This window comes from Saimiri boliviensis, chromosome 2, assembly GCF_048565385.1.
Source record: "Saimiri boliviensis isolate mSaiBol1 chromosome 2, mSaiBol1.pri, whole genome shotgun sequence".
In the NCBI taxonomy this organism is placed as follows: Eukaryota; Metazoa; Chordata; class Mammalia; order Primates; family Cebidae; genus Saimiri; species Saimiri boliviensis.
Genome location: NC_133450.1, coordinates 48,227,768 through 48,253,680, shown reverse-complemented (window position 1 = coordinate 48,253,680; position 25,913 = coordinate 48,227,768). Strand labels below are relative to the sequence as shown.

General features: G+C 39.6%; 1 protein-coding gene across 5 annotated transcripts in view; it reads left to right on the top strand.

Moving 5' to 3' along the window:
• STXBP6 (syntaxin binding protein 6) overlaps nt 1-25,913 on the top strand; it is a 248,897-nt gene that overhangs the window by 50,536 nt on the left and 172,448 nt on the right. For 3 of the 5 annotated variants that reach the window (XM_010334980.3, XM_074393274.1, XM_074393275.1), the window contains one exon: nt 25,717-25,905. The exons of 1 other annotated variant lie outside the window; for it this stretch is intronic. In XM_010334980.3, coding sequence (XP_010333282.1) covers nt 25,752-25,905 — 154 coding nt within the window. In that variant the 5' untranslated portion in view covers nt 25,717-25,751. Of the gene's footprint in view, nt 1-24,136; nt 25,093-25,716; nt 25,906-25,913 lie in introns of those variants that run through there. One more of the 5 variants, XM_039469269.2, reaches the window with a different exon arrangement.

The window sequence follows — 25,913 nt, the reverse complement described above, 5'->3', positions numbered from 1 at the left end:
CTCATGAACAGGCAGGAGCCTTCAGAATGAAGACCCAAAGATAGAGGGGAAATTGTCCATTTCTATGCTTAGGTTCAACAAAGTATGGACAGCCGTATTAAAATCCAACTGGACAAAAAGGGTAAGATCTAATGCTAATTGGTTAAATGGGGAAACCCAGCAAGGCCTGGCTGGCTGGATTCTTTTTGGTCTCTCTGATCATGCATTCTTTCTTTCTGAGTGTGGGGCAAAGTTCTCTGTGGAATGAGTGTCTTATGCCCTATGTGAAACTCTTAACTTTCCCTCTGCATTTCTGACCCAAGTATGTCAGATAATTTCTTTATGGTCAGTTTTTACACAGAAATGCAGAGGGAAAGTTAGAGTTACAGGTTTTTTGCTGGCTTTGGGGAAGAAGGTTCTGATTTTAATGACCTGCCTTAGGTAAGAGAAATTCCAGTTTCTATGGCTAGCATAGGGGGAGAATGGGACTAGATGGCAGGAACAGGTCACAGAAAAACTTTTGCTTCTGAGGCCTTCATTTTGGGGTATTGTTTTCAGAGTCCCGTCATTTAGCAAATCACAGACTATAAACTGCCAGAGCCTAACCCAGTCGTAATGTTTTACAAATAAAATTCTTTTAAGCATGTCCTACAAAATTTTAAATAAATTATCTCAGGCCAATGTGGTGATTTCCCTAGGGATTGATAAGCAGAAAAACACTTGTAATTTGTAACCAAAACAAGCTAACGAATAGCTAAATCAATGTTGTCCTCACAGACATACTCACATAATACTATTCTTCCTGCTAGGAGCTAGATTATGTTTAAGATTTGTTGTAGCTAGAGGTAATAGAGGCTTCAATTCACTCTCATGACCTTGTTTTTGTCTCCCCTCTGGGCTTTGGGCTTTTCTGATACTGCTTCTAGGAGACTGTGTATTGCAACTCTTTCAGCTGTAATCCTCTGATTTAACCTGAAGTCTTTTGGGGGTAGTGGCATCCCCAAAAAGCGGTACCTTCTACAGCCTTCAGATGTCACCTCCTGTGAGCATTCTACCCACACATCATACTTAATCCCTATAGATACCCATAAAATTTTATTCATATCTGGTCATGTCATATAGTACGCATCCCATTACAGTTTCTTTCCTAGCCCATCTGTGAGCTTCTTTAGAGCAGCATTCATGTTTTAGTCTGTCTTTTTTATATCCTAGATAATAGCGTGGACACTGAATACATGCTGTTGGTTTGAATGAAAAAAATACTTTTCTTTCAGCACTCTGAAGATCACACTCTGTGCTTTTCTTGCTTGCATGGTTTCTGGTGAGTAATCTGCTGTCATTTGCTCTTGTGTTCCTCTGTAGGTAGGATATTCTTTTCCTTCTGGCTTCCTTATAGATTTTCACTTCACTCTTGGTTTTCTGCAGTCTGAGTAAGATATGCCTAAGGGTGGTTTTTTGGGGTATTGTGATATAGTGGGAAATGTATACAGACAATTCCTGACTTAACATGGTTTGACTAACAATTTTTCAACTTTATAGTGGGTTTATTGGGGTGTTAAATGCATTTTCAAGTTACTATATTTTTTACTTATTTTTGGCTTATTGGGCCATAGCTTCATTGTAAGTTGAGCATCTGTATATTAATTATAAAAAATATATGTATTTATGTATACAATATGTAACTTGAAGGGATATGTGTTGACTGGTATGAGAGCAAGGAACATCTGTAGTTAAGGTTGAAGGCATTATTTTCTCCCATAAGAATAGTATTTTTGTCAATTTCTTGGAAATGACCAAACTTTAGCTTTTTATCCCTTGAATAATGAAGACAGACTGTTGATATTTCAATGAGAATTCTTTGAAGTTTTTATGTATGGTAAAATAATATTACCTAAATAGTTTCCTTTTACAACAAACACCAAAAAAAGCAACTCCAGGTCAGGGCCTGAATCTTAGTAATATTTTTATCTTCAATGTCTGCCAACCCTGCCAACCCTGAATTCAGTAAATTCAGATTGATATGTACAAACTTACGAATTCTAATAGTTGGGCCAAAGTAGCTGAGCTTTGTTTTTTTACCTCTTGTATTGAGTCCTACATAAGAGGTCATGCTCCCTATTCAAATAGTAGTCATTCTCTAGTAACATGTAATTTGGTTGAAAGAACTTTTATTATTTCCTTCAATTGATCTGAGATTTTTCCAGCTATCAGGGGCAGGTTTTCTTTTATTTCCAATATTTCTGTAATCTTTAGCTCAGCCAATAAACAAAACTACTAAAGTTCAGAGTCTCATCTTTCATTTATGCATATGAATATATTATTTTGACTTTATTGAAAAAAGTGCTTTTTTGCTTAAAAGAACCGCTTCCCACTTCCTAGACAACCATATAAAAAGATGATCAACAAAACCCAAGAAATGCACATTTTAATAACTTGGCATTTTTTATTTATCATATTGGCAACAACTAGTATAATTGATAATACCTAGTATTGGACAGGAAAAATGCAATCTCATATACTAGGGGTAGAGGGTTAATTTAAGTTAGTACGTTTTGGAAGAATATTGTACATATCTATCAACATTTTAAATATGTATCAATTTCTAACAACTTCTACAAGAATATTTGCACAGATACACAATGGTTATATTTTTTACCATTGAAAAATTGGAAAGAGTGTAAATATCCATTAATAGGAAAATGATCAAGTAAAATATGACATATTTGTATAAAGAAATATAATTTTTAAAAATAGGATGTTCTCTTTTTTATATACACACAAACTATACAATATATATAATTTTTTCAGGTAAAAGGAAAAGTTGTACTTAACGTCCCACTGAATTTTCTATGTGTGTAAATTATATATTCATAGGAAGAAGTCTAGGAGATTGTACAGCATGCTGTTAACAATAGTTATCTCCAAAGGGTGGATTTATAACAGCCTTTTATTTTCTACTTTGTGCATTTTTGTATTGCTTATATAACCAAAAGAATCATAAATATTTAAAAATATTTATTCAGTGATCTTTAGGAGTGGGGTGGTTAGCTCTGGGGATACAAGATGCATAGTAAGACTTGATACTGATCACTAGGAGTTTATGGCTTAGTCGGTGAACACAGGGAAACAAACACATGCAGTAATATGTGTGGGTACTGATAGAAGCTGCAAAATATTTGGTAGGATTAAGGATTAGTTTGATTGAGTAGGAATTGGGCAAGAAAAAGAAACAGAAAGCAGCCCATAGAAGAGGTTTGAACTGAATCTTGAAAAATGTGATATTTGATTTGGTATTTGATGGATGAATAGACGGCAGAGGGAGCATGAGAGAGAAAAGGTGTGGAGGATGGTGTCAGGTGTGAGTTTTGGAAGTACAAGTTGACTTAGCTTCAGTTCATGAGCACCTGTGTATGTGAGTGTTGTGGGGGAAATGGTGAGGCCCATGCACACAGAAAAGAGTGGACAGGATTCTGGCCAGTGAGTCAGGAAATTGCCCCTTCCCGCATCTGACATATACGTACTGTGTGAATCTCGACAAAGTCACTTTCCTTTCCTTCTGTGGACCTCAGTTTCTTAATTGTAAAATGAGAGGTTGAACTAGATTAGTGTCATTCTGTGCTTTTACTTTTTTCCCTTTCTTCTTTAGCTGTCATTTCCCAAAAAAGGTGTATTTCTATTCATCCTTGTGTCTTTGTATGTTCTGGAACTAAGTCTCCGTACCAAAATTTCCCTCTCCCCTGCATTTCCTTCTTTATTCTATTCTATTTTATTTTTTTTGAAAAGAGAGAAGCAAAGAGGCCCTGGGTGATGTTAAAAATGAGATTGTTGAGATTTAACAGAAACTTACCAAAGAAGTGATTTTGAGAATTCTTGTTTTAAATGAGCTTCTAGGAGGGTAGCAGAGGAGAACAAAGCTGAGAGGTTCAGGTATAGGAAGCCCGGTTAGGTTGACAGTTGCAAGTTTACCAAGGAATTTGGTGTGAGGAAGAAATTCCTAAGGACTAAAACCTTGAGCCATAAAATGTTGTGATGTTTACTCAGCACAAATGAGGCTAGTAAATAGTCAAGAGGCATTAAAAAATTAACCTAGTAGCTTTTCTCTAGAGTTCAACTTATAAGTAAATTTAATGCATGGAAGGTAAGTTTTGATCAACAAAATATATGTAGGTTTATTACTTTTCCCCTTGAAGTTATAAAACTATAAGAAAATTCAGCCGTTTCTTTTATTATATCAGCTACTTGGGGTGGGGAGGGGGAGAATGAGTTCCAAATATGGACTCTTCTCTAAAATTTATGTAGTAAATCTACATATATATATCTCAACATAACAATCTTTACCTAATTGATACACTTTTCTTTCCATTTGAGTTCTCGAAGCAATGTTCAGATCTGTAATATACAGTTTCTAAAATCTGGTGTGTAAGGTTTGTAAAAAGACAGTAATAAAGAAAGTTTATTGGGATCTCAGTACACAGTTTACTTTAGAACAGACATTGAATTAGACTAGTCCTCCAAAAGGGACGGATACAGGCTGGTAAACATTCAAGGGTATTTAGTTGCTATGTTTTTAAGGCAGTTTTTTTGTTCATGTGGTTGGCCAATGAATTAATCCCAAAGATAGAAGTTTATTCCCAAGAATTTTATTTTCTACAAGCTAGGATAATTTGGATACCCTTAAAAGAAAAATACTTGTACCAGTTTTGTTAGGAAGTCCATGGAAGGTAAGAATAATGCTATTTTCCTTGAAATTTCTGCTATGCTGGAGATTGGGTCCAGTGGCTCACTGTAAAAATCCCAGCTTCTTTAGGAAGCATTTCTAAGTCTCTTTAGTAGGACTTAATCTGTACATTCTCATTTATGGATTCATCCATTCATGCAAAAAAAAAAACAAAAAACTATTATTGAGCACTTGCAATGTGGGATTAAAACTGAGCAAGATAAACATAGTTCCTGCCGCTATGGTCTGAATGTGAATCTAAAATTCATAGGTTGAATCCAATCACTAACATGATGGTTGCAGAAAGTGGAGCCTTTGGGAAGGTCCCCATTAGGTCATGAGAGCAGATTTCTTGTGAATGGGATTATTACCCTTATAAAAGAAATCCCATTTCTTGTCAATGGGATTATTGCCCTTATGAAAGAGACCCCAGAGAGCTGCTTTGTCCCTTCTGCCATGTGAGGACACAGCTACAAGGCACCATCTATGAACTAGAAAATGGGTCTTTACCAGACACCACATCTGCTGATGCCTTGATCTTGGACTTCTTTGCCTCCAGAAAAGTAAGATGTAAGTTTCTGTTGTTTATAAGCTACCTAGTCTACAGAAGTTTTTTTAGACAGAGTCTCACTCTGTCACCTAGGCTAGAGTGCAGTGGTGCAATCTCGGCTTACTGCAACCTCTGCCTGCTGGGCACAAGTGATCCTCCTGCCTCAGCCTCCCGAGTAGCTAGGAACACAGATGTGTGCCACCACACCCAGCTAATTTTTGTATTTTTGATAGAGATGGGGCTTTACTATGTTACTCAGGCTGGTCTCAAACCCCTGACCTCAGGTGATCTGCCCGCCTCAGCCTCCCAAAGTGCTGTAATTAAAGGCATGAGCCATCACTCTTGGCCATATAGAATTTTATAATAGCGACCAGAATGGACTAAGCCCCTGCCTACATAGAATTCATGGTTTCATGGGGAAGTATAGGGCAACGACACAGTGTTAACAGGCAGTATTAGTGCAGCTCTGGAATGGATGAAGTTCAGGCTGCATGCAGAAAGACTTCTTGGAGAAAGAGCTTTATAAACCAAGTAGTAGTTAACTGGATGAACACAGATGGCTAGGGGCAATATACGAGGCTGGGGAAATAGCTTTGTGATGGGATTGAGAGTGGAAAGGAAATTCACAGTGTTTTCAGCTTGGTGCATGAGGGAGGAGGAAGTAGTGTCAAGAAGAGAAGTTAGAGAAATAGTGGCTCTAGAACCCTGAGAGCCTTAGCAAACCCGCTCTCCTGATGGCAGTGGTGAGCTATTGAGTTGATGACAGACATTCTAGAAAAATCATAGTTGATGCCATGTGGAGAATGTATTAGATGGAGGAAAGAAGGTTATCACTGTTAAAGGTAAGAGGTAAGAAACTAATCCCACAATCCCATTTTTAGAGTCTATTTCTTTAGAACTACTCCTGGTACCAAGTACTGCGTCAGTTAGGATCCAGTCAGAAAAGAGAAGCAAAGTATGTATTTCAGATACTAACTGAGGTGATTTAACAGAAGGAATTGGGGATCTGGGGTACTGGATGGCTGAAAATATAAACAGTGGAAGCAGAGGCTATAGAGAGAGAGACTGGTAACTCCAGGAAACAGCTGCCATCCATGCAGCTGGGAGGGACAAAAGGGAACGGGTGATGTTAGCTAATCCAAGAAACTCATAGGCGCTACCATAGAGCTGATGTGCTGATTGCTAAGGAGATTCTTTTGATCTCTGGGGAGGGATTGCCTTCTGGCTGGTACTCACACTATCAAGGGAGGGTCCAAGGCTGGTACACAGAGTGCTTAAAGCCTGAGGAGCTGGAGCTGTCTGCTACTGTAGAGGTTGACAGGAGCTGGAAAACAGGAAGAGAGTTTCTTCTCTTTACCTCTGCTTTCCAGTCCTCTCAGTGGCTGCCACTGACAGATTGTTACAAGTAGCCAGTTGCAAAGGCATCTGGGAAATGTGGTTTGAAGACCTCTAGTCCCAGCATCATAAAGCAGAATATAGAGGGTGGGCATGTTCTGTACTTCTTGGTGAGCTTGTATATACTACCAATGTACTATGGGAAGTAGGTTGGAGGGAGGCAAAACTGGGCACTGGTTCATCCGTACAGAAGATGTTGGTAGTAATCTAGGAAGGAGATGGTGGCACCTTGATTTAGAGCAATGGCAAGAAAGAGAAGTGAGTAGATGTGGAGAGATTTAGAAAGTAAAGTTGAACAGAATTGGTAATTTTGTGATGGATGCGGATCAGTGAGAATAAAGGAGGGGGAGGAATTGAGAAAGCTTGAGTTTTTAATTTAGGTGTGTAATAGTGCTGTTCACTGAGGAGTTAGGAACATAGGACTGGAAACTGATTAGAGGAAGATGATTCATTCAGTTTTGGACCTGCTCAGTTTGATGTGCCTGTGGCTCATCTAGGTGGAAATTCATTGTGGACATGTGGGCGGAAGGTGTAGATGTGATGTGTTTTCACACTGTAGGTGGTACTTGAAGTCTTAGAAATGACTGAGATCACCAAAGGAGACTATGGTGCAAAGAGGAGAGATCATAAGCTAGATCCAAGAGGAATAACAACGTTTTAGGAAAGAACACAATCAGTGGAGAAAAGTTTGCAGTGACTGTGAAAGAGTGGTCAGAGATGTTGGAAGAAAACCAGAGTGTGTGGAGTCTCGGAACTAGGGAAGAATGTTGAAAGAAGAGGTCGTGGTCAGCAGTTCAGACACTCTAAAGTTGACTTCTCAGTGTTGTTTGTGCTTCTGTTATCATACTCATCAAGTCTGCCTGTTTTTCAGAGTTACTTAAGGTTGATTCTCCTACAGCATAATGTAAGGCTGGGATGCTGTGCTGTATATGCCTCAGCAGCTAGCATTGTTGTTTTACACATACATATATGCTTTATTGGTGCCTATTGCATTAGATTAATCTGAGGTCAGCAAACTCTAGCTTGTGGGTCAGCCACTTGTTTTTATAAACAAAATTTTATTATAATGCAGTCATGTCCATTCATTTATGTCTTGTCTTTGACAGTTTTCACATTGTAACAGCAGAGTTGAGTAGCTGTACCATCTCTGGTCTGCAAAGCTTACTTAAGATGTTTACTAAGTGCTTTTTTGTATTTGCTGACCCCTGGATTATGGTCCTGCATTTGGTGTTTTATGTCAGCTGGTAAGATGGTGTCTTTGGACCCCCCCCCCAATTTTTTCTTCATAATTTGTTTGAGATATTTAGGGAAGATGAGGAGTGCAGACTGTGCCTTTGCAGCGTTGTTTATGGTCACATTCTTGTTTGTGGTAAGGAGGCAGCAGAGCCAAGGGAAAGCAAAGTTCATGGGTAATTACAGCAGTCTCTTTCAGTGTGACTATGGGCCTAAGTAGTACCTTTAAAAAAAAAAAAAAAAAAAAGGCTAGGGCCAGGAAAGTGGAACAAGATGGGGAAGATGGATCTATGCGTTGAAGACATGCTTTTTCAGCTCTGTGATGTGTGAGCTATTCTAGGTGCTGGGATTTCTTCAGTGGCTCAGAATCTGGTTGGAAAAACAGACCTGTAAGCAGAATCTTACAGTTCCCTACAATGTGCTTGGCACAGTGAGAAAGCTGTAGTAATGCTGGGCAAAAGAGTGGCACCTAGCCCAGCCCGGGGAGAAGAAGCAGGAGGAAGAATGATCATATTGGGAGGAGAGCCATCAGGTGCCTGGGGTTCCATATTGCCACCTGCGAGCTGGGAGTGGATGTAGGGGCTGCGAGGCTGGGTGGGCCATCTTCCAGCTCTCTAGTCAATTCCTGTGTGAGAAGCAAGCCCTTGAGGCAGTGCAGTCATGGAGAAAAGGCAGTTCTGAGAGATCTACTTATCTGTCACCGAAGTTTGTCTTCTAGGCATTCTTTCCTTTTCTTTCTTCTTTTGTTAGATGATATATTTAGTGTGGTTTGAATTTGTGGGAATCATAACCTTTAATTGGTTGATTTTCCCCTTACATAAAATATAAAAGTCATCTTGCATTAATATGTCTTTTGACTGTATTTATGTTGCCCATGGGGATGATAAAAGCTCAGTGAACTGAGCATCTAATAGGCAGTGAAAGTTCTCTGTGTATTTAAAACTCTGAATTGGCAGTCATTTTACTATCCACACCCCTTAACAACATCAAATTACACATTCACATTAATCTACATTCTCTCAATGACCTGTATAAACTGATTGGGGCAGCTGTTAGGCCTACCGTATGAATAAAAAAAGTAAGACACATACTTGCAGGTTTTAATTTTTTGCCAATATTCATTGCTTTTGTTGGTTCTTTTGGTTGCAAGTAACAGCAGGTCATTCCAATTACTTTAGGAAAACAAGAGTTTTTCATAAGCCTGCATGTGAACTGGAAGCGGGGATGAGTAGACGAGCAGAAGTTCAGGTTGCTTCCTTTTCTCCTCTCCTCCGCCTCCTCTTTGTCTCTGCTCTTCTCCTCCTCCTCTCTCTCGTCTCCTCATCCTCCCTCCTCCTCTTCTTCGTTCTCTGCTGCCTCTCCTCTGTCCTCCCCCTGCTCTCCTCTCTCTTCTTTCTCTCCTCTCCTTCTCTCTCCTCCTCCTCTCTCCTTTTTCTCTTCTCCTCCTTTCTCATGCTCTCCCTCCTTTCCTCTCTCTACTCTCTCCTTCTCTTCTCTCTCCTCCATCCTCCCCCCTCCCTTCCCTCTCCCTGTCCTCTCTCTGCCTGTTCCTCTCTTTCTCTCCTCTTCTCTCCACATATCTGTATCACCCTTTCCTCAACCTACAGACCTGTTTTCTTTGTGGCTTTTGCTTGTATGTGAACAGTCACCTTCTCTCAGCCTCTTTCTGCATAACTGACCTTAAAGCTTCAGCTCTCACTACTAATTGCTCTGTTTTCTTCCAGAATCTAATTGGCCCAGCTTTTCTTTTCTTTCTTTCTTTCTTTCTTTTTTTTTTTTTTTTTGAGATGGAGTTTCACTCTTGTCCAGGCTGTAGTACAATGGCATGATCTTGGCTCACTGCAGTCTCCGCTTCCCAGGTTCACGTGATTCTCCTGCCTTAACCTCCTGAGTAGCTGGGACTACAGGCGCACACCATCACACCCAGCTAATTTTGAATTTTTAGTCGAGACAGAGTTTCACCATGTTAGTCATGCTGGTCTCAAACTCCAGACCTCAGGTGATCCACCCACCTTGGCCTCCCAAAGTGCTGGGATTAAAGGTGTGAGCCGCTGCACCCGGCGCAGCTTATCTTTTCAAGCAAGGTTCTATTGTAGCTGAATTGACCCTTCCTAAGTCGGGCCTTTCTCAACAGGCCTTTCCCCTTGTCCTACTCAGCTTGGAACAGGGAGGCATACCCATGTGATGCATAAGATTAGGAAACTAGCAGCTTCCTTCAGAAGCACAAAGTAATGAAAAGCAAGACATTCTGAGGCATGACCGTTCCCCGGCCTGGCTCGTAACTCATTTCCTACACACAGTTCTAAAGATCTCCTCTTTTAATGTAAGTCAATCCTTATAGATAAAACCACCCATTTACTTAACCTTTCCCCAGCAGGAAGTGTGCAAAGTCATAGTCAACTGCTGCATTCAGAAGCAGCAATGGGACCACTTAGAAAGCATCATCTCCATCTGAAGCCACAATTTTCAATGATCTCTGTCACAGTTCTAGTTATGTCATGATCCATTTGAATCCTTCTGCAACCCATGGACTGCATGGCACATACAACCACGGTACATGCCTAATGTATAAAGATGATGACTGTCTTAATGCTCATGTAAGAAAAGGGAGAGACTCCACCTCCCAGTCTGTCTGTGAGAAAGACGCATTGTACCTGGGTCACTGGCTCAACATATGCTCTGTCTAGTAGAACAGAGCCCACGCTGGTGATGGGCAGCCTCCTTGCTGGCATTCTGGGAAATAGGTTCATTGGAGGATCTTAATTATTAAGACAGTCCTCACCTTTAAACTTAGGCATGTACTGTCCTGCTATCCCCATCCCCACAAACACACATTTCACATTCTTTGTATTTGTCTCTTCAGAGCCTACTTTGTGGCACTTTATCAGAGCAGCTGGCGTGTTGGGAGAGGAAGAGAATATGACATGTTTAAAAAATTCTATGATGACCCTGTGATATGAATATGTGGCTTGTTTTTTGTTTATTTTGATGCCCTTAGTTCAGTTTCCCCAAATTGCTCTGACAATTTCTTGATTTCTGCTTTACTGTCCCATTGGGCAGTACTTTTTAATTTTTAAGCTGTGCTTTACCTTTCTGGAAAAATATATTCTTACAACTTTCCCAATCATGCTAATTAACTTGGTATCTACACCAGCTTCTGTATCCTCAGTAATGAGACAGTAATGAATTCGTGAACAGGCCAGTTATTAGAAAAATGGAACAACCTGGATGATGGTAACCTAAGAGGCAGCCTCAGTTTGGACACTGGAATAGGGAGTAGTGGGGTCTGGTGCACTGGAGGTTGTAGGGATGGTGGGGGGTGCAGGCCTAGTTTTGCCAGGTCTTCCCAGTTTCCAAGAGAAACTGGAAATATGTTTTACATAAAATATATATTTTTAGAAACATACATGAGCCAAGAAAACTTATTCTTGCAAAACTTTCCATTTGTGACCTCAAGACTATTCCTTCCCACTTCAGTGAACTTCTCTGCATAGGTGGGAATGAACAGTTTAAAACTAGTTTTCTGTCTACTTCCCCCACTTCAAGAATACTTAGTACCAAATGGACATCTGAAGAGTTCCTATTTATCTCAGACATCTCTTTCCTGTGGTGTCTCCATTACTGTTTATTTTTTCTTGCTCTTCCGCAAGGGTCCAGGTTCTGTGCAGAAATGCTTCTCTGCAGAGTGTTCTCTGCTTTCTACCTTAGATTGGGGGCTATCTGTCTCTGAATTGCTCTGAAGCAATTCAGGGCATGCCCATTGCACAGATGTCAGGTGGAAGCAGAGGCTGGAGCGGGCGTATGTTCTAGGTCACTCACACAGAGGTAACAGCTTCTTGAAATGTTGCATGACTTTTTCTTGAAGTGGATCCACCTGCATAATCCATGCAGGCAGACTTAATTAATTTTTTAATTACATTTCAAGGGTAGGCTTAATAGAGTAAGTATCTCCTGATCACCAGCCTCTGAAGGATTAAACTGTACTTGCCCCTTCTGCTGCTGTAAAGCAGCAACTTCAGATTCTTAATTTAGTCTAGTTGGTTGCCTGTTTTCCTTGTCTTTCTCCTCAGTGAGACAATTTTTTCTTTGAATGTATCTGATTTTTCTGTGATCTCCAACCCTGCACAGAGCCCAGGTCTGTCCTGTATCCTCTCTCTGCTTTCATCTCTTCTCTCTTTCTCTTTCCTCCTCCTCCTCTCTCCTTTTTCTCTCCACCTCCCTTCTCGTGCTCTCTCCTTTCTCCTCCATCATCCCCCCTCTCTTCCTTCTCCCTGTCCTCTCTCTGCCTCTTCCTCTCTTTCCCTCCTCTTCTCTGCATATCGGCATCACTCTTTTCTCAACTTACAGACCAGTTTTCTTTGTGGTTTTTGCTTGTATGTGATCAGCCTTCTTCACTACTCACTAAATGTTTGTTGAATGAAGAAGGATAGGTCCTGCCCCTAGATAGCTTTTCTTTGTTACCTCTGTTAATAAAGACCAGTATGCACTAGGGACAGAAATATTCATAAAGGCCAGGTAAATGTCCTTTTCGAAGGCTAGGGGCACTTTGGCCCTGCATTATGTGATTTCTCTGTCTGGTGGTTAGTGGTGAATGACAGTGACTATTATTCTTTATTCCTTTGCCTAATTGCTGAACCCAAAAGACCTGTCTATGTTGATTTCTTCTTAGCTGCTGCATTGATTGGCTAACTTGTTGATTGTTCTTCTTCCCCATGAGAATGTAAGCTCCATGAGGGAAAGTACTTTGTTGCTCTTCCTCTCCTCAGTATCCTCAGTATTAGAACAGTGCAGTGATATCGAATGAGTTAAGTGTATATCTTACCCGAGCTTTGCTCTGCTCTTTGCATGTCCGTTTTCTGTTTGTTTTTTTCCTTTTTAAGAAAATGTTCACACCACTTTGCATCTGCCTGGGGTTACACCTCACAGTGGGGAAGGCTTCTCTTGGGTCTTGCCATTATTTTCCTGCTTAGGCTGGCAATTCTCTATGGAGAGGCAGAGGGTAGCAATGAAAATGAGATGGGATTGGAGGAGGAAGACCCATTCCTTTTCTTTATCTGTCAGGAGAGACAATCATACCTCCCTCACAAGTGTGGAAGATGAAATAGGATAGCATTTGAGGAAAGGCTTTGTAAAATACTCTGTGATGAACATGCTTTTGCAAATAAGAAGCTGGCATGTTTATGTGCTTATCTACTTTTCAAGGATCAGTGCATCCCAGGTGGGAGCAGTTGGACCCAGGAAGCTGACTTCCATAACTTCCTTGTTCATCCTTCACAGCAGTCCTAGGAAGTGGGTGGTACTATCCTACTTTAAAGATGAAGATGCAGATCTCAAAGATGTATGATTTTTCCCAAGTATTATTCATTGAGTAAAAGCAAAGAAAGGCTCAGACCTAGGTCCTGTAATGACAAATGTAGACTTCTTTTCACCATCCAACATATGTCAGGTCAGAGTGGGTAAGAGGTGACCCCTGTACCTTGGCCCCCAGCTTTTGGATGGTGATCCTGATCACATTTATTTGAATCTCTTTGTAATGTGTTAATGTGTGATACCATTAAGCTTGTACTAGTGTTAATTGAGTTCATATTAGGGTAGTATTCAATTGATAGATTTTTTTTCTTTCCTATCAAACACTGCACAGCTAGTTAGGTCAGAAGTTAGTTATTTTCTGGAACATGCTGACTAAAAAAGGGTTGACATTAAATGACAGAGGAGCTGACTGAATAGAGCAGAGCCTGAATTTGTATATGGACCTTGAGTCTGACTGGATTTGTAGGTTATTCTGTTACATCCCAAGACATAGAATAGAGATGCTCACCTATTCACCCATTCCACTCACATGGAGATTTCATCATTGAATGTGCTCAACCCAACCAAGGCATTCTAGTTTGTAGCTTAAGTGAACCTGTGAAGACTCTCCAGTTACCCAACAGGACCTTGTGCAGCTGTGTGTGGAAATCAGGATAATTCCAGTGTTTCTGAGAGTGTTTTAATGGAGCACTGATTACAGATTGCAGGCACCTGGTGGTGTTTTTGTGCTGAGGCTGGGGTGCAGTTCCAAAGACAAGAACTGGGCTAGATGGATTCCTATTTTCCCACCCTGATGTTTACCAGGGCCTGGAATAGGTACTGAGAAACCCTGTGACCAGCTGATCCAGGCTCCTGGTGTGGTTAGTGTGTGCTTTCAGGAGGCCACACACACCAGCACATCAATTCCCAAACCGAGAACCGACATGTGACTTTGCCCAGGTTGTGTTCTCTTGCCAATGGCTCAGAGCCTTGAGACTGTAGGAGGAGCTCAGTTGGAGTCAACACAGAGGCCTTTGGGTTGGAGCTTGGCAGGAGTTACTCTCTGCTTCTTGGACCGTCCTGGGCTGTTCCGCTTGGGCAGACCATCATTGCTCTTGGCCCTGATAGCCAAATGAGAAAACAAACTGTGAAAATTCAACGGGAAAAAGGTGATAGCCAAGAGCCATGGTTTAGAACTGTATGGGCTAGAGGTTTTTTAGTTCAGCACTTAATTTCATGCCAATTCCCGAGAAAAAAAAAACTTAATCTGAGAAGAGTTCCCACTGTGATTAATCTTGTTTTCTCTCTCTCGGTTCTCATCCTCCCAACACACCACCTGTTCTCACCTTCCGCAGATTCGGCAGTGCTCCCATATTTCACGTTATCATTTCATATTTCTCTGTTTTTTACTTAAATGAGCAGAGAAGTAAAGTAGAGAGCAACGTTTAGCCCTAATATTGCTTTTGCTACTCTTTTGTTGTGTGACTTTGGAATCACCCTCTGGACTTCAGTTTCCTTATGTGTTAAGTGTGATAATTGGATGAAGTAGACCATCATCACAAGGATCACTTCCAGGCATTAAAGTTTTAAGCTTAAGAATGCCAGAAATTCTGCTGTGCCCACACTTTTTAACTGAGGTGTAAGCTGCTGGCGGGTAAGGCCCAAAAGGGTATCAAGTAATGTGGTTGATTAGCTTACTTGCGAACGGCTTGCTGAGATCTTTCTCAGTAAAGTAAAACGATGAAATTCCCCTTGCAGAGCATTTGAAATTGGTGAAACTCAGGCATTGCTGCTTGAGAAGCTAAGGTTGCTTGGAGCACTGTCAGCAAAAGATGGAAGGCACAGAAAAAATGGGAGTGGGGAGGCAACAAGGAGGGTCCAAATTGTGCTTTTGAAATGCCAGAGTGGAGGTAATACAACAAAGGAAGTGGAAGAGGACTTCCCTTGAGAACCAGCAGAAACCTTTGAAATATGTGCCTTTCATATTTAAGCTTTTTCCGGTCTGGAAAATAGCCTGCAAGGCTCATAAAACCGCCTTGTGGCAGCCATCCAAGATCTCAGGAGTTGACTCCTGTTGCAAACTGCTCGTCTCGAAAGGATGGTGGTGAGCAGCTGTGATGAGGCTTCCATGGGCATTGTCCCCTTTATTGAGGTGGAGATCTGTTGCAGAATCTCTCTGCTAATGTATTGTCAACTCCCGGTTTTATTTGTGAAATCAAAACAAACTCTATCCTAATAAGACTGTGTGGCTCCTTTGCCAATGAAACAGCATGATATACACACACAAGATGAACAGATATCCAGAAAGAATGACTTTAAACTACACAGCCGGATTTGTTATCTCTGTAGCTGCTGGGCTGGGCTGATAACAATATCTTGTACAACAGAAAGTGTGGCCGATCAGAGGCAAAACTGCAAAATAGTTGCATTTGTCTTGTTTTACCTAGAATATATTCTAGCCTCACCTTTCCATGTGTTTCTTATTTCTTCAATATGAGATAGTAAGGAAGAACAAAGACTTCTGGGGTCATGCATCTTAGGTTTACGTCCCTGTTCTGCCCTTGAGCTGTGTGATGTAGGACAATTTACTTAACCACTGAGCTTTAGTTTCCTCATCTAAAACAGTCTCTCCACCCATAGTATATTAATAAGGATTATTGAATACCAAAGACACATATCTAAGTATATACGTCTCTTGGGTCAGAATTTGAGGTAGCTGACAGATGGGGAAAGTGCTTTTGGAGGCTGAGAAGGGAACCTTTCTGTCACCATTCAGATTATATTGCACTGGGATGAAGTCATGAAGTTGACCCTTGGGGAGACCAATTAAAGTTGGCATTACAGTCCTTGGCCAGATCCTTAATGAGATCGGAAGTGTTCATGAACCTTACTGGAAATTTTGTTCAGGAAATTGAGGCTTTGAAGGGCACAGTATCTTGCCTTTTAAACAAACGGAGTTAAGCATGTGTAAAATGGCCCCTCAGAGTGTCACATTGCTTCTGTGCCCCTCACTGCTGTGAAAGATTTCGTGTTGGAGTATAACACTGATGACATATCAATTACAGAAAACTTACTCAAGCTCTTCCAAGAGATTGTAATGTGATGATATTCTCCAAATCAGCAATTCAAATAAGGATTTTTTTTTTAAACTTTTTTTTTTTTTGAGATGGAGTCTCACTCTGTTGCCAGGCTGGAGTGCAGTGGTGTGATCTCAGCTCACTGTAATCTCTGCCTCCCGGGCTCAAGTGAATCTCCTGCCTCAGCCTCCCAAGTAGCTGGGACTACAGGTGCACGCCACCATGCCCAGCTAATTTTTTTTTTTTTTTTTTTTTTTAGTATTTTTAGTAGAAACAGGGTTTTATCACGTTGGCCAGGAGGATCTCAATCTCCTGACCTCAGGATCCACCTGCATTGCCCTCCCAAAATGTTGATATTACGGGCATGAGCCACAGTGCCTGGTCAAATAATGTTTTAAAATTGCTGTTTGATGTAGATAATATTTTGAAGAAGTTTTAATCTGATTTTAAAATTTTAGAAAGCACATAAACTTGTTTCAACTGTATTTTATGTTTTTATAGGTTTCAAACTCTTAAAAAATGGAGGCTTTACTTAAAGGCTCATTATTTTTTACTGTTATGTTTTAAATCTGTCCCAAAATAGAATTAGCTTAAATCAAGAAAACTTAAAATTTACCTAAAGCTTGAGTCAACAAATAACTGATATAAAAACTCATGTTATGCTTGCCAGAGAGTTTATGTTTCTATCTGTTTCTTTATTTTTAATAGTAGATAGATTCTTTTTGTTTTTGTTTTTGTTTTTTTTAATCTGCAATTTCTGTTATCAGTCATACCCTCCTCTAAGGGGAAAACATGTGACCTACTACCTGTACCTTTTACTTCCTTTAATATATGAGTTTAGTGTTTTGTCCTTCTGTCTTTTCTTCAGTGTAAGTAAAAGAAACAAACTAATTCAGCAAGTAGCGCAGAACCTAGCCGATAAGCAAAATGTTTATTTTCTTGTTAAGTCAATCTTTCTATGGCTTTTGCCTGTATTTGAACATGGTTAGAATGGATTTGGTTATTTCCAGTGCTGTCTGCTATACGTGATGTTCTTAAGTCAACATATTGTTTTCTTAGTTTGCCAGCTAGTTGTTGGATACCACAATGACATGATTGCTCAGTAAAAATTGGGGAATGTCAACAAGTTGGGCTCTTTTTTTGCTTTTTTCTCTGACTACCTTCCTTTTTTTGATGTGGTTCAATTCACTTTTCAAGGCTTGTTCTATGTGTTGGTTTGATAATCTTGTCAATCCATAATACACCAATGAGTATATTCCAACCTGGCCTTCGCTTTGATTCTTTATTTCTACCCATTACTGTAGAATGGGTACATGAATACTGTAGAACTTAACTAGTCCTTGGAATTTAAACTCGTGAATGTGGAGATCCTATTAATAGAATTCCTTGGAATGAGTGATGCTTGTGAAATCTTACCTCAGTAAATCCTCCAAATGACATATCCTATGTAGCCTTTGTTGGTTGGTTTATTGTTTGGCTTTGTCGTATCATTTGTGAAAGTTAGGATGTATTGATTGACAAGAAGGTTAAAGAGTATGCCCACAATGTAAATAAACTTGTGTAAACACAAATCTTATGGTCAGGGTTTGTTCTTTGGATATCAAACTTGCAAGAAGAATGTGTATACCAAACATATAAACAAGGAAAGAGGAGATGAAAATAGTCTAGGTTTATAGTTGAAGCAGACATGAGTCATGGGCTCAGAGAATTCTGTGAACATAATGTCTCTTACACAGGGAGAGTTAGTACATACAGGGAAAGGAAAGCCAACCAGGTCTCATAGTGTTTGGCAGCTTATGGCAGAAAAGCGATTCCTCATTTCCTTCCTTAAAGAATTAAACAGCATGACCAGGGTTGTTGTGTATGATTGTGTTGTGTTTACACTGCTCCAGAGGTACACGTCGAAGAGAGCAAGTGGAGGCTAACACGTAGCTGGTGCTCTGTTCACCAGACTGAAGGCTCCGGCATGGAGCTGCAGTTGCACAGAGAAGGGTACCATTTTCTTCCTATGAAAGTCTCTTACAAGCCTTGTAATTATTCACAGCATTTGCTCTCCTTTCTCACAGCTTTTTGAGGGTGGGAGTTTACTAATTTACTTATTCTCAACACTGTGCCTGCACTGGAGTTGAAGAGAGAATAGAGCCAACTGATAATTGGTCTCAATAAAATGTATTTTGATATGTCTTCCACGTTTGGTGGAAAGAATGTGCCTTAAAACTGCAGTGTTCAGGGGGCATTCCACTGAGATTTTAATGGAGTCAGAATACTGCCCTGCAGAATCTCTGACCTGTTTCCTTGTTTCAATATCCAGAGATAATCATATTAACATTTGGCAAACTGCTTTCCAGACATCTCTTTATGCATATAAATATACACATAAAATTGCAAATTCATGAGCTTATTTTCTGTTTTGTAACTTATTTTCACTCTATTTTATTTCTTGGCAATTTTTCCAAGTCAATATCTATAGGTCTGTGCCACAATCTTAAAAGAATATGTAATATTTTGTTGGGTGGATGGGTAAGCATGCATCTGTAACATACACACAGTATGTGCATGCTCACATCATTTTCTCTAATAGTAGAGTTGCTGATTCAAAAGTTTCTAACTCATATTAATCTCTGTTGGGGAGGAATTATAACACCTCCTCATAATCCTTAGACTGATCAGATAGGTTAAAAATGACATAGTTTACCCTTCATAAAAACACATATCTGGGCTGGGCACATACCTATGATCCCAGCACTTTGGGAGGCTGAGGCAGCGGGTGGATCACTTGAGGTCAGGAGTTTGAAACCAGCCTGGCCAACATTATGAAACCCCATCTCTACTAAAATACAAAAGTTAGCCGGGTGTGGCGGCATATACCTGTAATCGCAGCTACTCGGGAGGCTGAGGCAGGAGACTTGTTTGATCCTGGGGGACAGAGGTTGCAGTGAGCCAAGATGGTGCCACTGTACTCCAACCTGGGCAACACAGTGAGACTCTGACAAAAACAAACAACAACAACAACAACAACAACAAAACTAAACTCACATACATACCTGAAGATTCTAATTTACAGTTCTGAAGCAAACTTTGGAAGATATATTTAGTGGCTGTCTTGATTACACATTTGGGATTAGATGCAGAAATACTTTGTAAATCATGAAGTGCTATGTAAACTTAATGATTCATTACTAGGGCTTTACAAAATATTTGCCACGTACCCTTGTTTATGGTTTATTTATTTATTTATTTAATAAATAATTCATTAAATATAGGGAGGAATCCCAAAGATAGTGGCTCTGGACATGGTTGTATAGTAGAATAAATTGAAGAAGTCATTCAGAAAACAAGTTGCAGGCCCTGGCTGCAGATCCCCTGAATCTCTGTGAGCAGGACCTAGGCACCCAGGTGATGTTGATGTTCAGTCTTTGGAGTTTCTGCTTTAAGATATTTTTTTCTATCTTCAACTATTTTTCTAGCAAAACAGATATTTTCAGCTTTTATTCATATCCCCATTATTTTTCATGTTTAGACGTTTCTGGCTCCTTTAAGTGTGATGTTAGAGGCTTTTCTGAATGTCTATTGATTTCACCCTAATTTTGTAAAGCTTGTGAAGCCTGAAGTATGAGTTCTTCGTCTGCTGTTCCCATCTGGTTTCTCACCATGGCAAGCCCATCCAATAGCCTTTGTTGTTGGTAGCAATAAAGAATGAACTTGCAGTTAGTACACTTTTAAGAATTTGAATGTCTATTCTAGTAGCATATCTGACTTCCTTTTTAAAGTCTACTTATAAGAACTGTTAGTTGAGAGTAGTAGTTGAATTACATGGAAAAACTGGCAGACTAAAATTTTGGTCTAATTTATTGTTTATTCACATGCTTACATACGGTGGAGAGACTAAAGCTTTCAACTTGAGAACTGTCTTATCAAAGAGAAACATTAAGTAAACATTTTGTTAAAAATCAGTAACTCTTTCTTAATTAAACACTTTTAAAGGGTCTAAATTGGCCTCATATTATCTCCTTGATCTTAATATATGACATCAGAAAAAATTAAATTGATTTTCTTTGCATGAAAGCTTGTGTATTTCCTGACTACCTGTTAAAGTTTTTGAACTTTTGAGAAAAATTAACATTTTTAGATTTCTAGGTTTAGTGATTGTATAAATAGCATCTGTTTTGTAGCATTTAGTATGTATATATTGTGATGTTTAAGGGAAGTCATTTAACATTTTTCTATTAGGTTTTAACCTTCACAGTGTTGACATTTTCCTTGTTTAGGTAATTGTGTTTTTTGTCAAGAGCTGAGGCATGTAGAAGAAACAGTTAAGTATAGTTAAGCTTGAATCATATTCATCCTTTGGAATATGACATTGGATGGTGTAAAGGGCTGATTGTGGTAAAGTAGGAGCGGTACTGGAGTCATTTAGAGGAGGCATCCACATCATTCAGGCCAGGGATGGCAAAAACCCAAAGTAAGGCAGAGGAAGTAAGAATGAAGAAAAGCTAGTCTAGAAATGTTAAATCAAATCCATAGGACTTGGCGATTGGTTCGTTATGGAAGTTTTTAATTTAAAAGGATTGAAGGAGAAGGAAGAGTCTAGGTTAGCTCTCAGTGGAGATGCTCAGTCTACAGCTAGATACATAGGTTTAAAGCCAGGAAGTTGGATGCATGATTAGTGTCATCAGATTATAGGTGGGAGTTCAAACTGAATTTGTAGAATTTCAAAAACAAGGTGGTAATGCAAAGAAGTCTAATTTTAGAGAATCGTATTCCTCTTATTTCTAACTTATTTGGGTTAACCAAACTGAAGTTCTCCTGAAGTGGGAAAGACTCACTGATTTTCCCCCAAAAGTCTTCCAGGGTGACATCATCTTGGTTCTTAACTTCGAAGACTCTGAAACTTGTTATCAGCATGCTCACTGCATCTACCTTAGTGTTGAGACACATGTTATCAGCATGCTCACTGCATCTGCCTTAGTTTTGAGACACATTAACTAGCTTATGAGACTGATGTCTAAAACTCTTGGTTACTCATTTACAGTTGGAAATATAATTGTCAGATAGTCTAGAATTCTTGTGTGGCACAGCCACAAGGCCAAAACATGATCAGAGGATTGCATGTTAAACATGGAATCAGAACAGAGGAATTAATGAAGTTAGATCAGCTTTTTGACAGTATTAAACTAAATAGATGACACTGTTGCCTTACCAGAAGAGGTTCTTTCTTCTCGTGAAAAACATTTAAGGACTGTGGACTATACTCCCCTAGAACCATCTGAATGATAATGAATGCATTAACAATGGAAGTTTTTAATTTGCCTCAGTTCCTCCTGTCCTGTTGGTCTCCTGACCACAAATGACAAATACCAGTTCTGAAACCAAAAATGTTGATACTGGAATACAAAAGCATCTTATACCTGTTCCTCTTTACTTATGTACTTCATCTACCTAGTTTCGGAGGTCATTTGAGTTTGCAACTCCTAGCCTAAAGGATGCTCTATATTTCCTAGTTACTTAGGCAGTGGAAAGCCATTGCACTGCCGTAGCCATGCACTAACAAGAGTGGTATGTATGGATGAGATGACACAAAGTGAGAAGACGATCAGAACTAACTATGATTAGTTTTTGCAACTAACACTTATGGGAACCAGCTGCTTTGACTGGCAAATCATATTATAGGTTGGTTTCTTGAATGGAAAAATTTTGTAATTATACCCTATAGAAGCAAGGAAAGAAAAGGCTTCCATGGGGTGATATAGGTTGGAGTAACTAGTGGTCATTGGTGTGCCATTGCTGTTACATTCATTTCACTTTCTTACAATGGGTTCTCAGCCTTGGGATGGACATCGATTTACCAACACTAACATGTAAGGCCTGATAAAGCTGCTTAGATGAATCAAGAGAAAAAAATCCTGTGCATTGTCTTCCTATATTCTCACTTGAAATGATTCATCCTTTCCATTTCCATCACTACCTTCCTGGTCTAGGTTTTAGTTCCTCTCTAGGCTCACAGCTTTTAAATTAGGTGGCAGGACGAGTGCATGGCTGCAGGAGAACCAGTTAGAGTTGTTTAAAATACAGATCCCAGGATTCTAATTTGGTAGGTATGAAGGAAGGCACCAGGAGTCTGCATTTTTGAAAAGTTCTCCATGCTGAATTCAGCTGTACAACTAGACTTGGGATACTCACAAGTTATTGCTATGAAGCGATGACAGTACCCCTTTTATTTTCTGATTCTTTTCCGTCTAATCTGCTGTGCATTACCATTCTGAGGGTGACATTAAAAACATATATACATGTGTGCTCCACACTGGCCTGTTAGTGTCACTGCCCTGAATCAGAACTTTTCATAATTTCACGTAGAAGTAGTCTGATAATCTCCTATTGAGTGTCCTAAAGAGTGGCACCTATAAATTTTTCATTCTTGTGACACTTAGTACAGAGCCATCCCTATAAGAGAAGAGACTGTTTATTCATATGTGGATGGTCTCATACTGATGGGTGAGAAAGGTGAGGATTTGTAAATAAAGTTGGGTCTCACTTTTACAAATACCTTCAGTGTAGATGGCTACATTTATTCAATTTCTACCAGTTAGAGGGGTTTTTATCTTTTCATATCTTAATAGGAGAATTAATAAAAATGTTTCATTTTTAAGCATTTTTTAATTATTCAGGCAACAGAATAAGGGTTCTGTATGTATTGTCTCATTTAGTTCTTCAGTTCCAGTTAATAAACATCTCTATCTTGTAGTTAATGAATTAAGGGTCTGTAATTTTAACAGATTTACCCAAAAATCACATAGGTCTTAGGCGTTGGAGCTAAAATATGAACCTGAGTTTGAATCTAGAACTCGTGCTCAGTGACGAAGTTACTGGCTTTATCTTCTCTCTCTCTCTCTCTCTCTCTCTCTCTCTCTCTCTCTCTCTCTCTCTCTCTCGTTCTTGGCCACTGAATGTCAGTATAAAAAAGAATAAAAGATCATTTCTATTTCTTACCAGAAAAGAACAGTATTTCTTAAGCTGGGTAAAACAACATATCTCTTTCTTTCCTTTTTCTGACAGATTTTATATGATAAAATGATAGCTTTCCTTTTAACTGCAGTTTTAGAAAACTGTGAACCTGAGATGAAAAAGCAAAAGCCCTGACAACTGGGAAGGCGCTGATGAGAATTCTCATCAGAGAATGCCCTGATGAGGCCGGGCGTGGTGGCTCACACCTGTGATCCCAGCACTTTGGGAGGCTGAGGCAGGTGGATCACTTGAGATCAGGAGTTCAAGACTAGCCTGGCCAACCTGGTAAAACCCTATCTCTACTAAAAATACCAAGATTCTCTGGGTGTGGTGGTAGGTGCCTGTAATCACAGCTACTGGGGAGGCTGAGGCAGGAGAATCAATTGAACCTGGGAAGTGGAGGTCACAGTGAGTCGAGATTGTACCACTGCACTCCAGCCTAGGTGACAGAGCAAGACTCTGCCTCAAAAAAAAAAAAAAAAAAAAAAAAAAGTGCTCAATGAGCTCAGGACTATGGCTTGCTTTCTACTACGCTTATCAAATGATTTGAAGCTGCTGTGCTACCACTGGCTTCCTTTTTCACATGTACCCAAATGGTGAGAGGCAAGTGGCCTCGGAGCTAGAAAAGAATTAGTATGTGTTTCTTTCTTTAAAAACAAAAATATCCCTGGTAAATTATAACACCTTGTCTAGGAAAGTCATGGGGTAGATTATGAAATTCTATTACTAACTTACAGGAAATCATAGTATCAGTTAGTGATCAGCGTATTGAAAAACAGGTCCCCCACCACTGATGTAATTTTGTTCTTGGCCAGCTTGAAGAACCTGTTAGTGATGATAAAATGCTGGAATTAAAGCACAAGTAGATCTGGGTATTAGATCTATAATTTCTAGATCTCTAGATACATATTCTTTGTGTATGTATAGGTAGGTATTCTTGTGTCACTAAGAAAACCTGCTCTATCACAGAATAAAAACTAGGAGAAATTTCTTTGGCTGAAAGATGCTATTTTTTAACATATCTCTTTCCTACCAGGAGGTTATAGATGTGGACAAGTTACAGGTAACAGCTGTGTGAGTGGCATTTGTGAATCTTGTATTGGGAAGGATGTTATCATGATCTTTTACTATACATTATCTGGATTTAGTGAAACCTCTGATGTAGTTAGCAGTCAACTCCTGGAGAACAGGGACCATATCTTAATTATTTCTTGTATCTCTAATGCTAATCATAGAAGTGGCACATAGCAGGTGTTCTTGTAACCAACTGGTTCAATTTTACAGCAGTCCGATCAACTCTTTGAGCTGCTCTTACTGTAGATAGCTATGCTGTTGATCCATATGCAGGATCTCTGATACTCTGCGTGTCCAACCCATGGGCCCTCTCTGTGCCTTTAATTTTGATTTGTTGAATTGCCTGAACAAATATCCATTCGTGATTAAGGCACAGACTATTTCTGACTAGGATGATGGAATAGAGAAAGTTTACTCAAGTGGTTGTTGAGTTTTTTTGGATGACAGGCTTAATATTTCAGATTGACCTTGAACATAATAGATATAAATAAGCAGAGTTAAGACCACTAGGGAAGTAAAGCTTTTAGAAAACTAAATATAACATGGGGACTGTGTGTGTGTAAGTTCTGAGGGGAACTCACTGTGAGTCAGCATCATACTGCTTTATTTTCTTAATTATTGGGCATCTACTGCCAGTTAACCAGAGGAGCATAACATGTGGGAGCTGCTGGGTAACACTTCCAAAATACTTAGCATTAGTCAGATATGTTTTAAGAATTCTGTATCCACTTTGGCTGAAGGAAAATGTGGAGTGTTTCTCAAGGGTACAGAGCATGGTAAGTAGACGTAGAGGAGCACTGCAGAGGACCCATTGGAAAAAGCTAATAAGAATTCATTACTTAGCATGATCAAAGGCAGAAGAAGGGTATTAATTTAATGGTCTTCTGTTGCATGTATAGTTATTGTGTAGAAGATGATGTGATTATTTCCACTGTGAATGGAACTAGATAAATGGATTTACATTAAAGGAGATTTTGAAGGGGCATCAAGAATTTCTTGACTCTAAGGATTGTTGAACAGCAGAATGACTTGTCATCTGGAAGTGTGAAATCCTGTTCCTTACAGAACAAGAATACAGTGGGCAGTGCTTGCCACTTAGATGGACGTGCAGTTGGGGTAGTAATTAACAAACTTTCCAGATCCCAGTTTGTACTGCTCATCTCATATTGTGTTTGACATTTTTGGGAATTAAATAGGTAGCCTTTTTTTGTTTGTATTTTTTCATAGTTATTACAAATATGAAGACCTTGCTTTTAATGTTTCTGTAATACATTTTAAGCAAGTACGAGGTTAAACGCAAATTGAAAATTACTTCACTCACAAATTCACTTGCCATTGATTCTTGTATGAGCCCTTACAATGTTGTCAATTCCAGCTTTCCTTTCCTTTTGCTTCTTTAGAAGATTCACTGCGTGCCCTCTTCACTTGTTCTACAATGAGTGCCAAATCTGCTATCAGCAAGGAAATTTTTGCGCCTCTTGATGAAAGGATGCTGGGAGCTGTCCAAGTCAAGAGGAGGACAAAGAAAAAGATTCCTTTCCTGGCAACTGGAGGTCAAGGCGAATATTTAACTTATATCTGCCTGTCAGGTAATGAG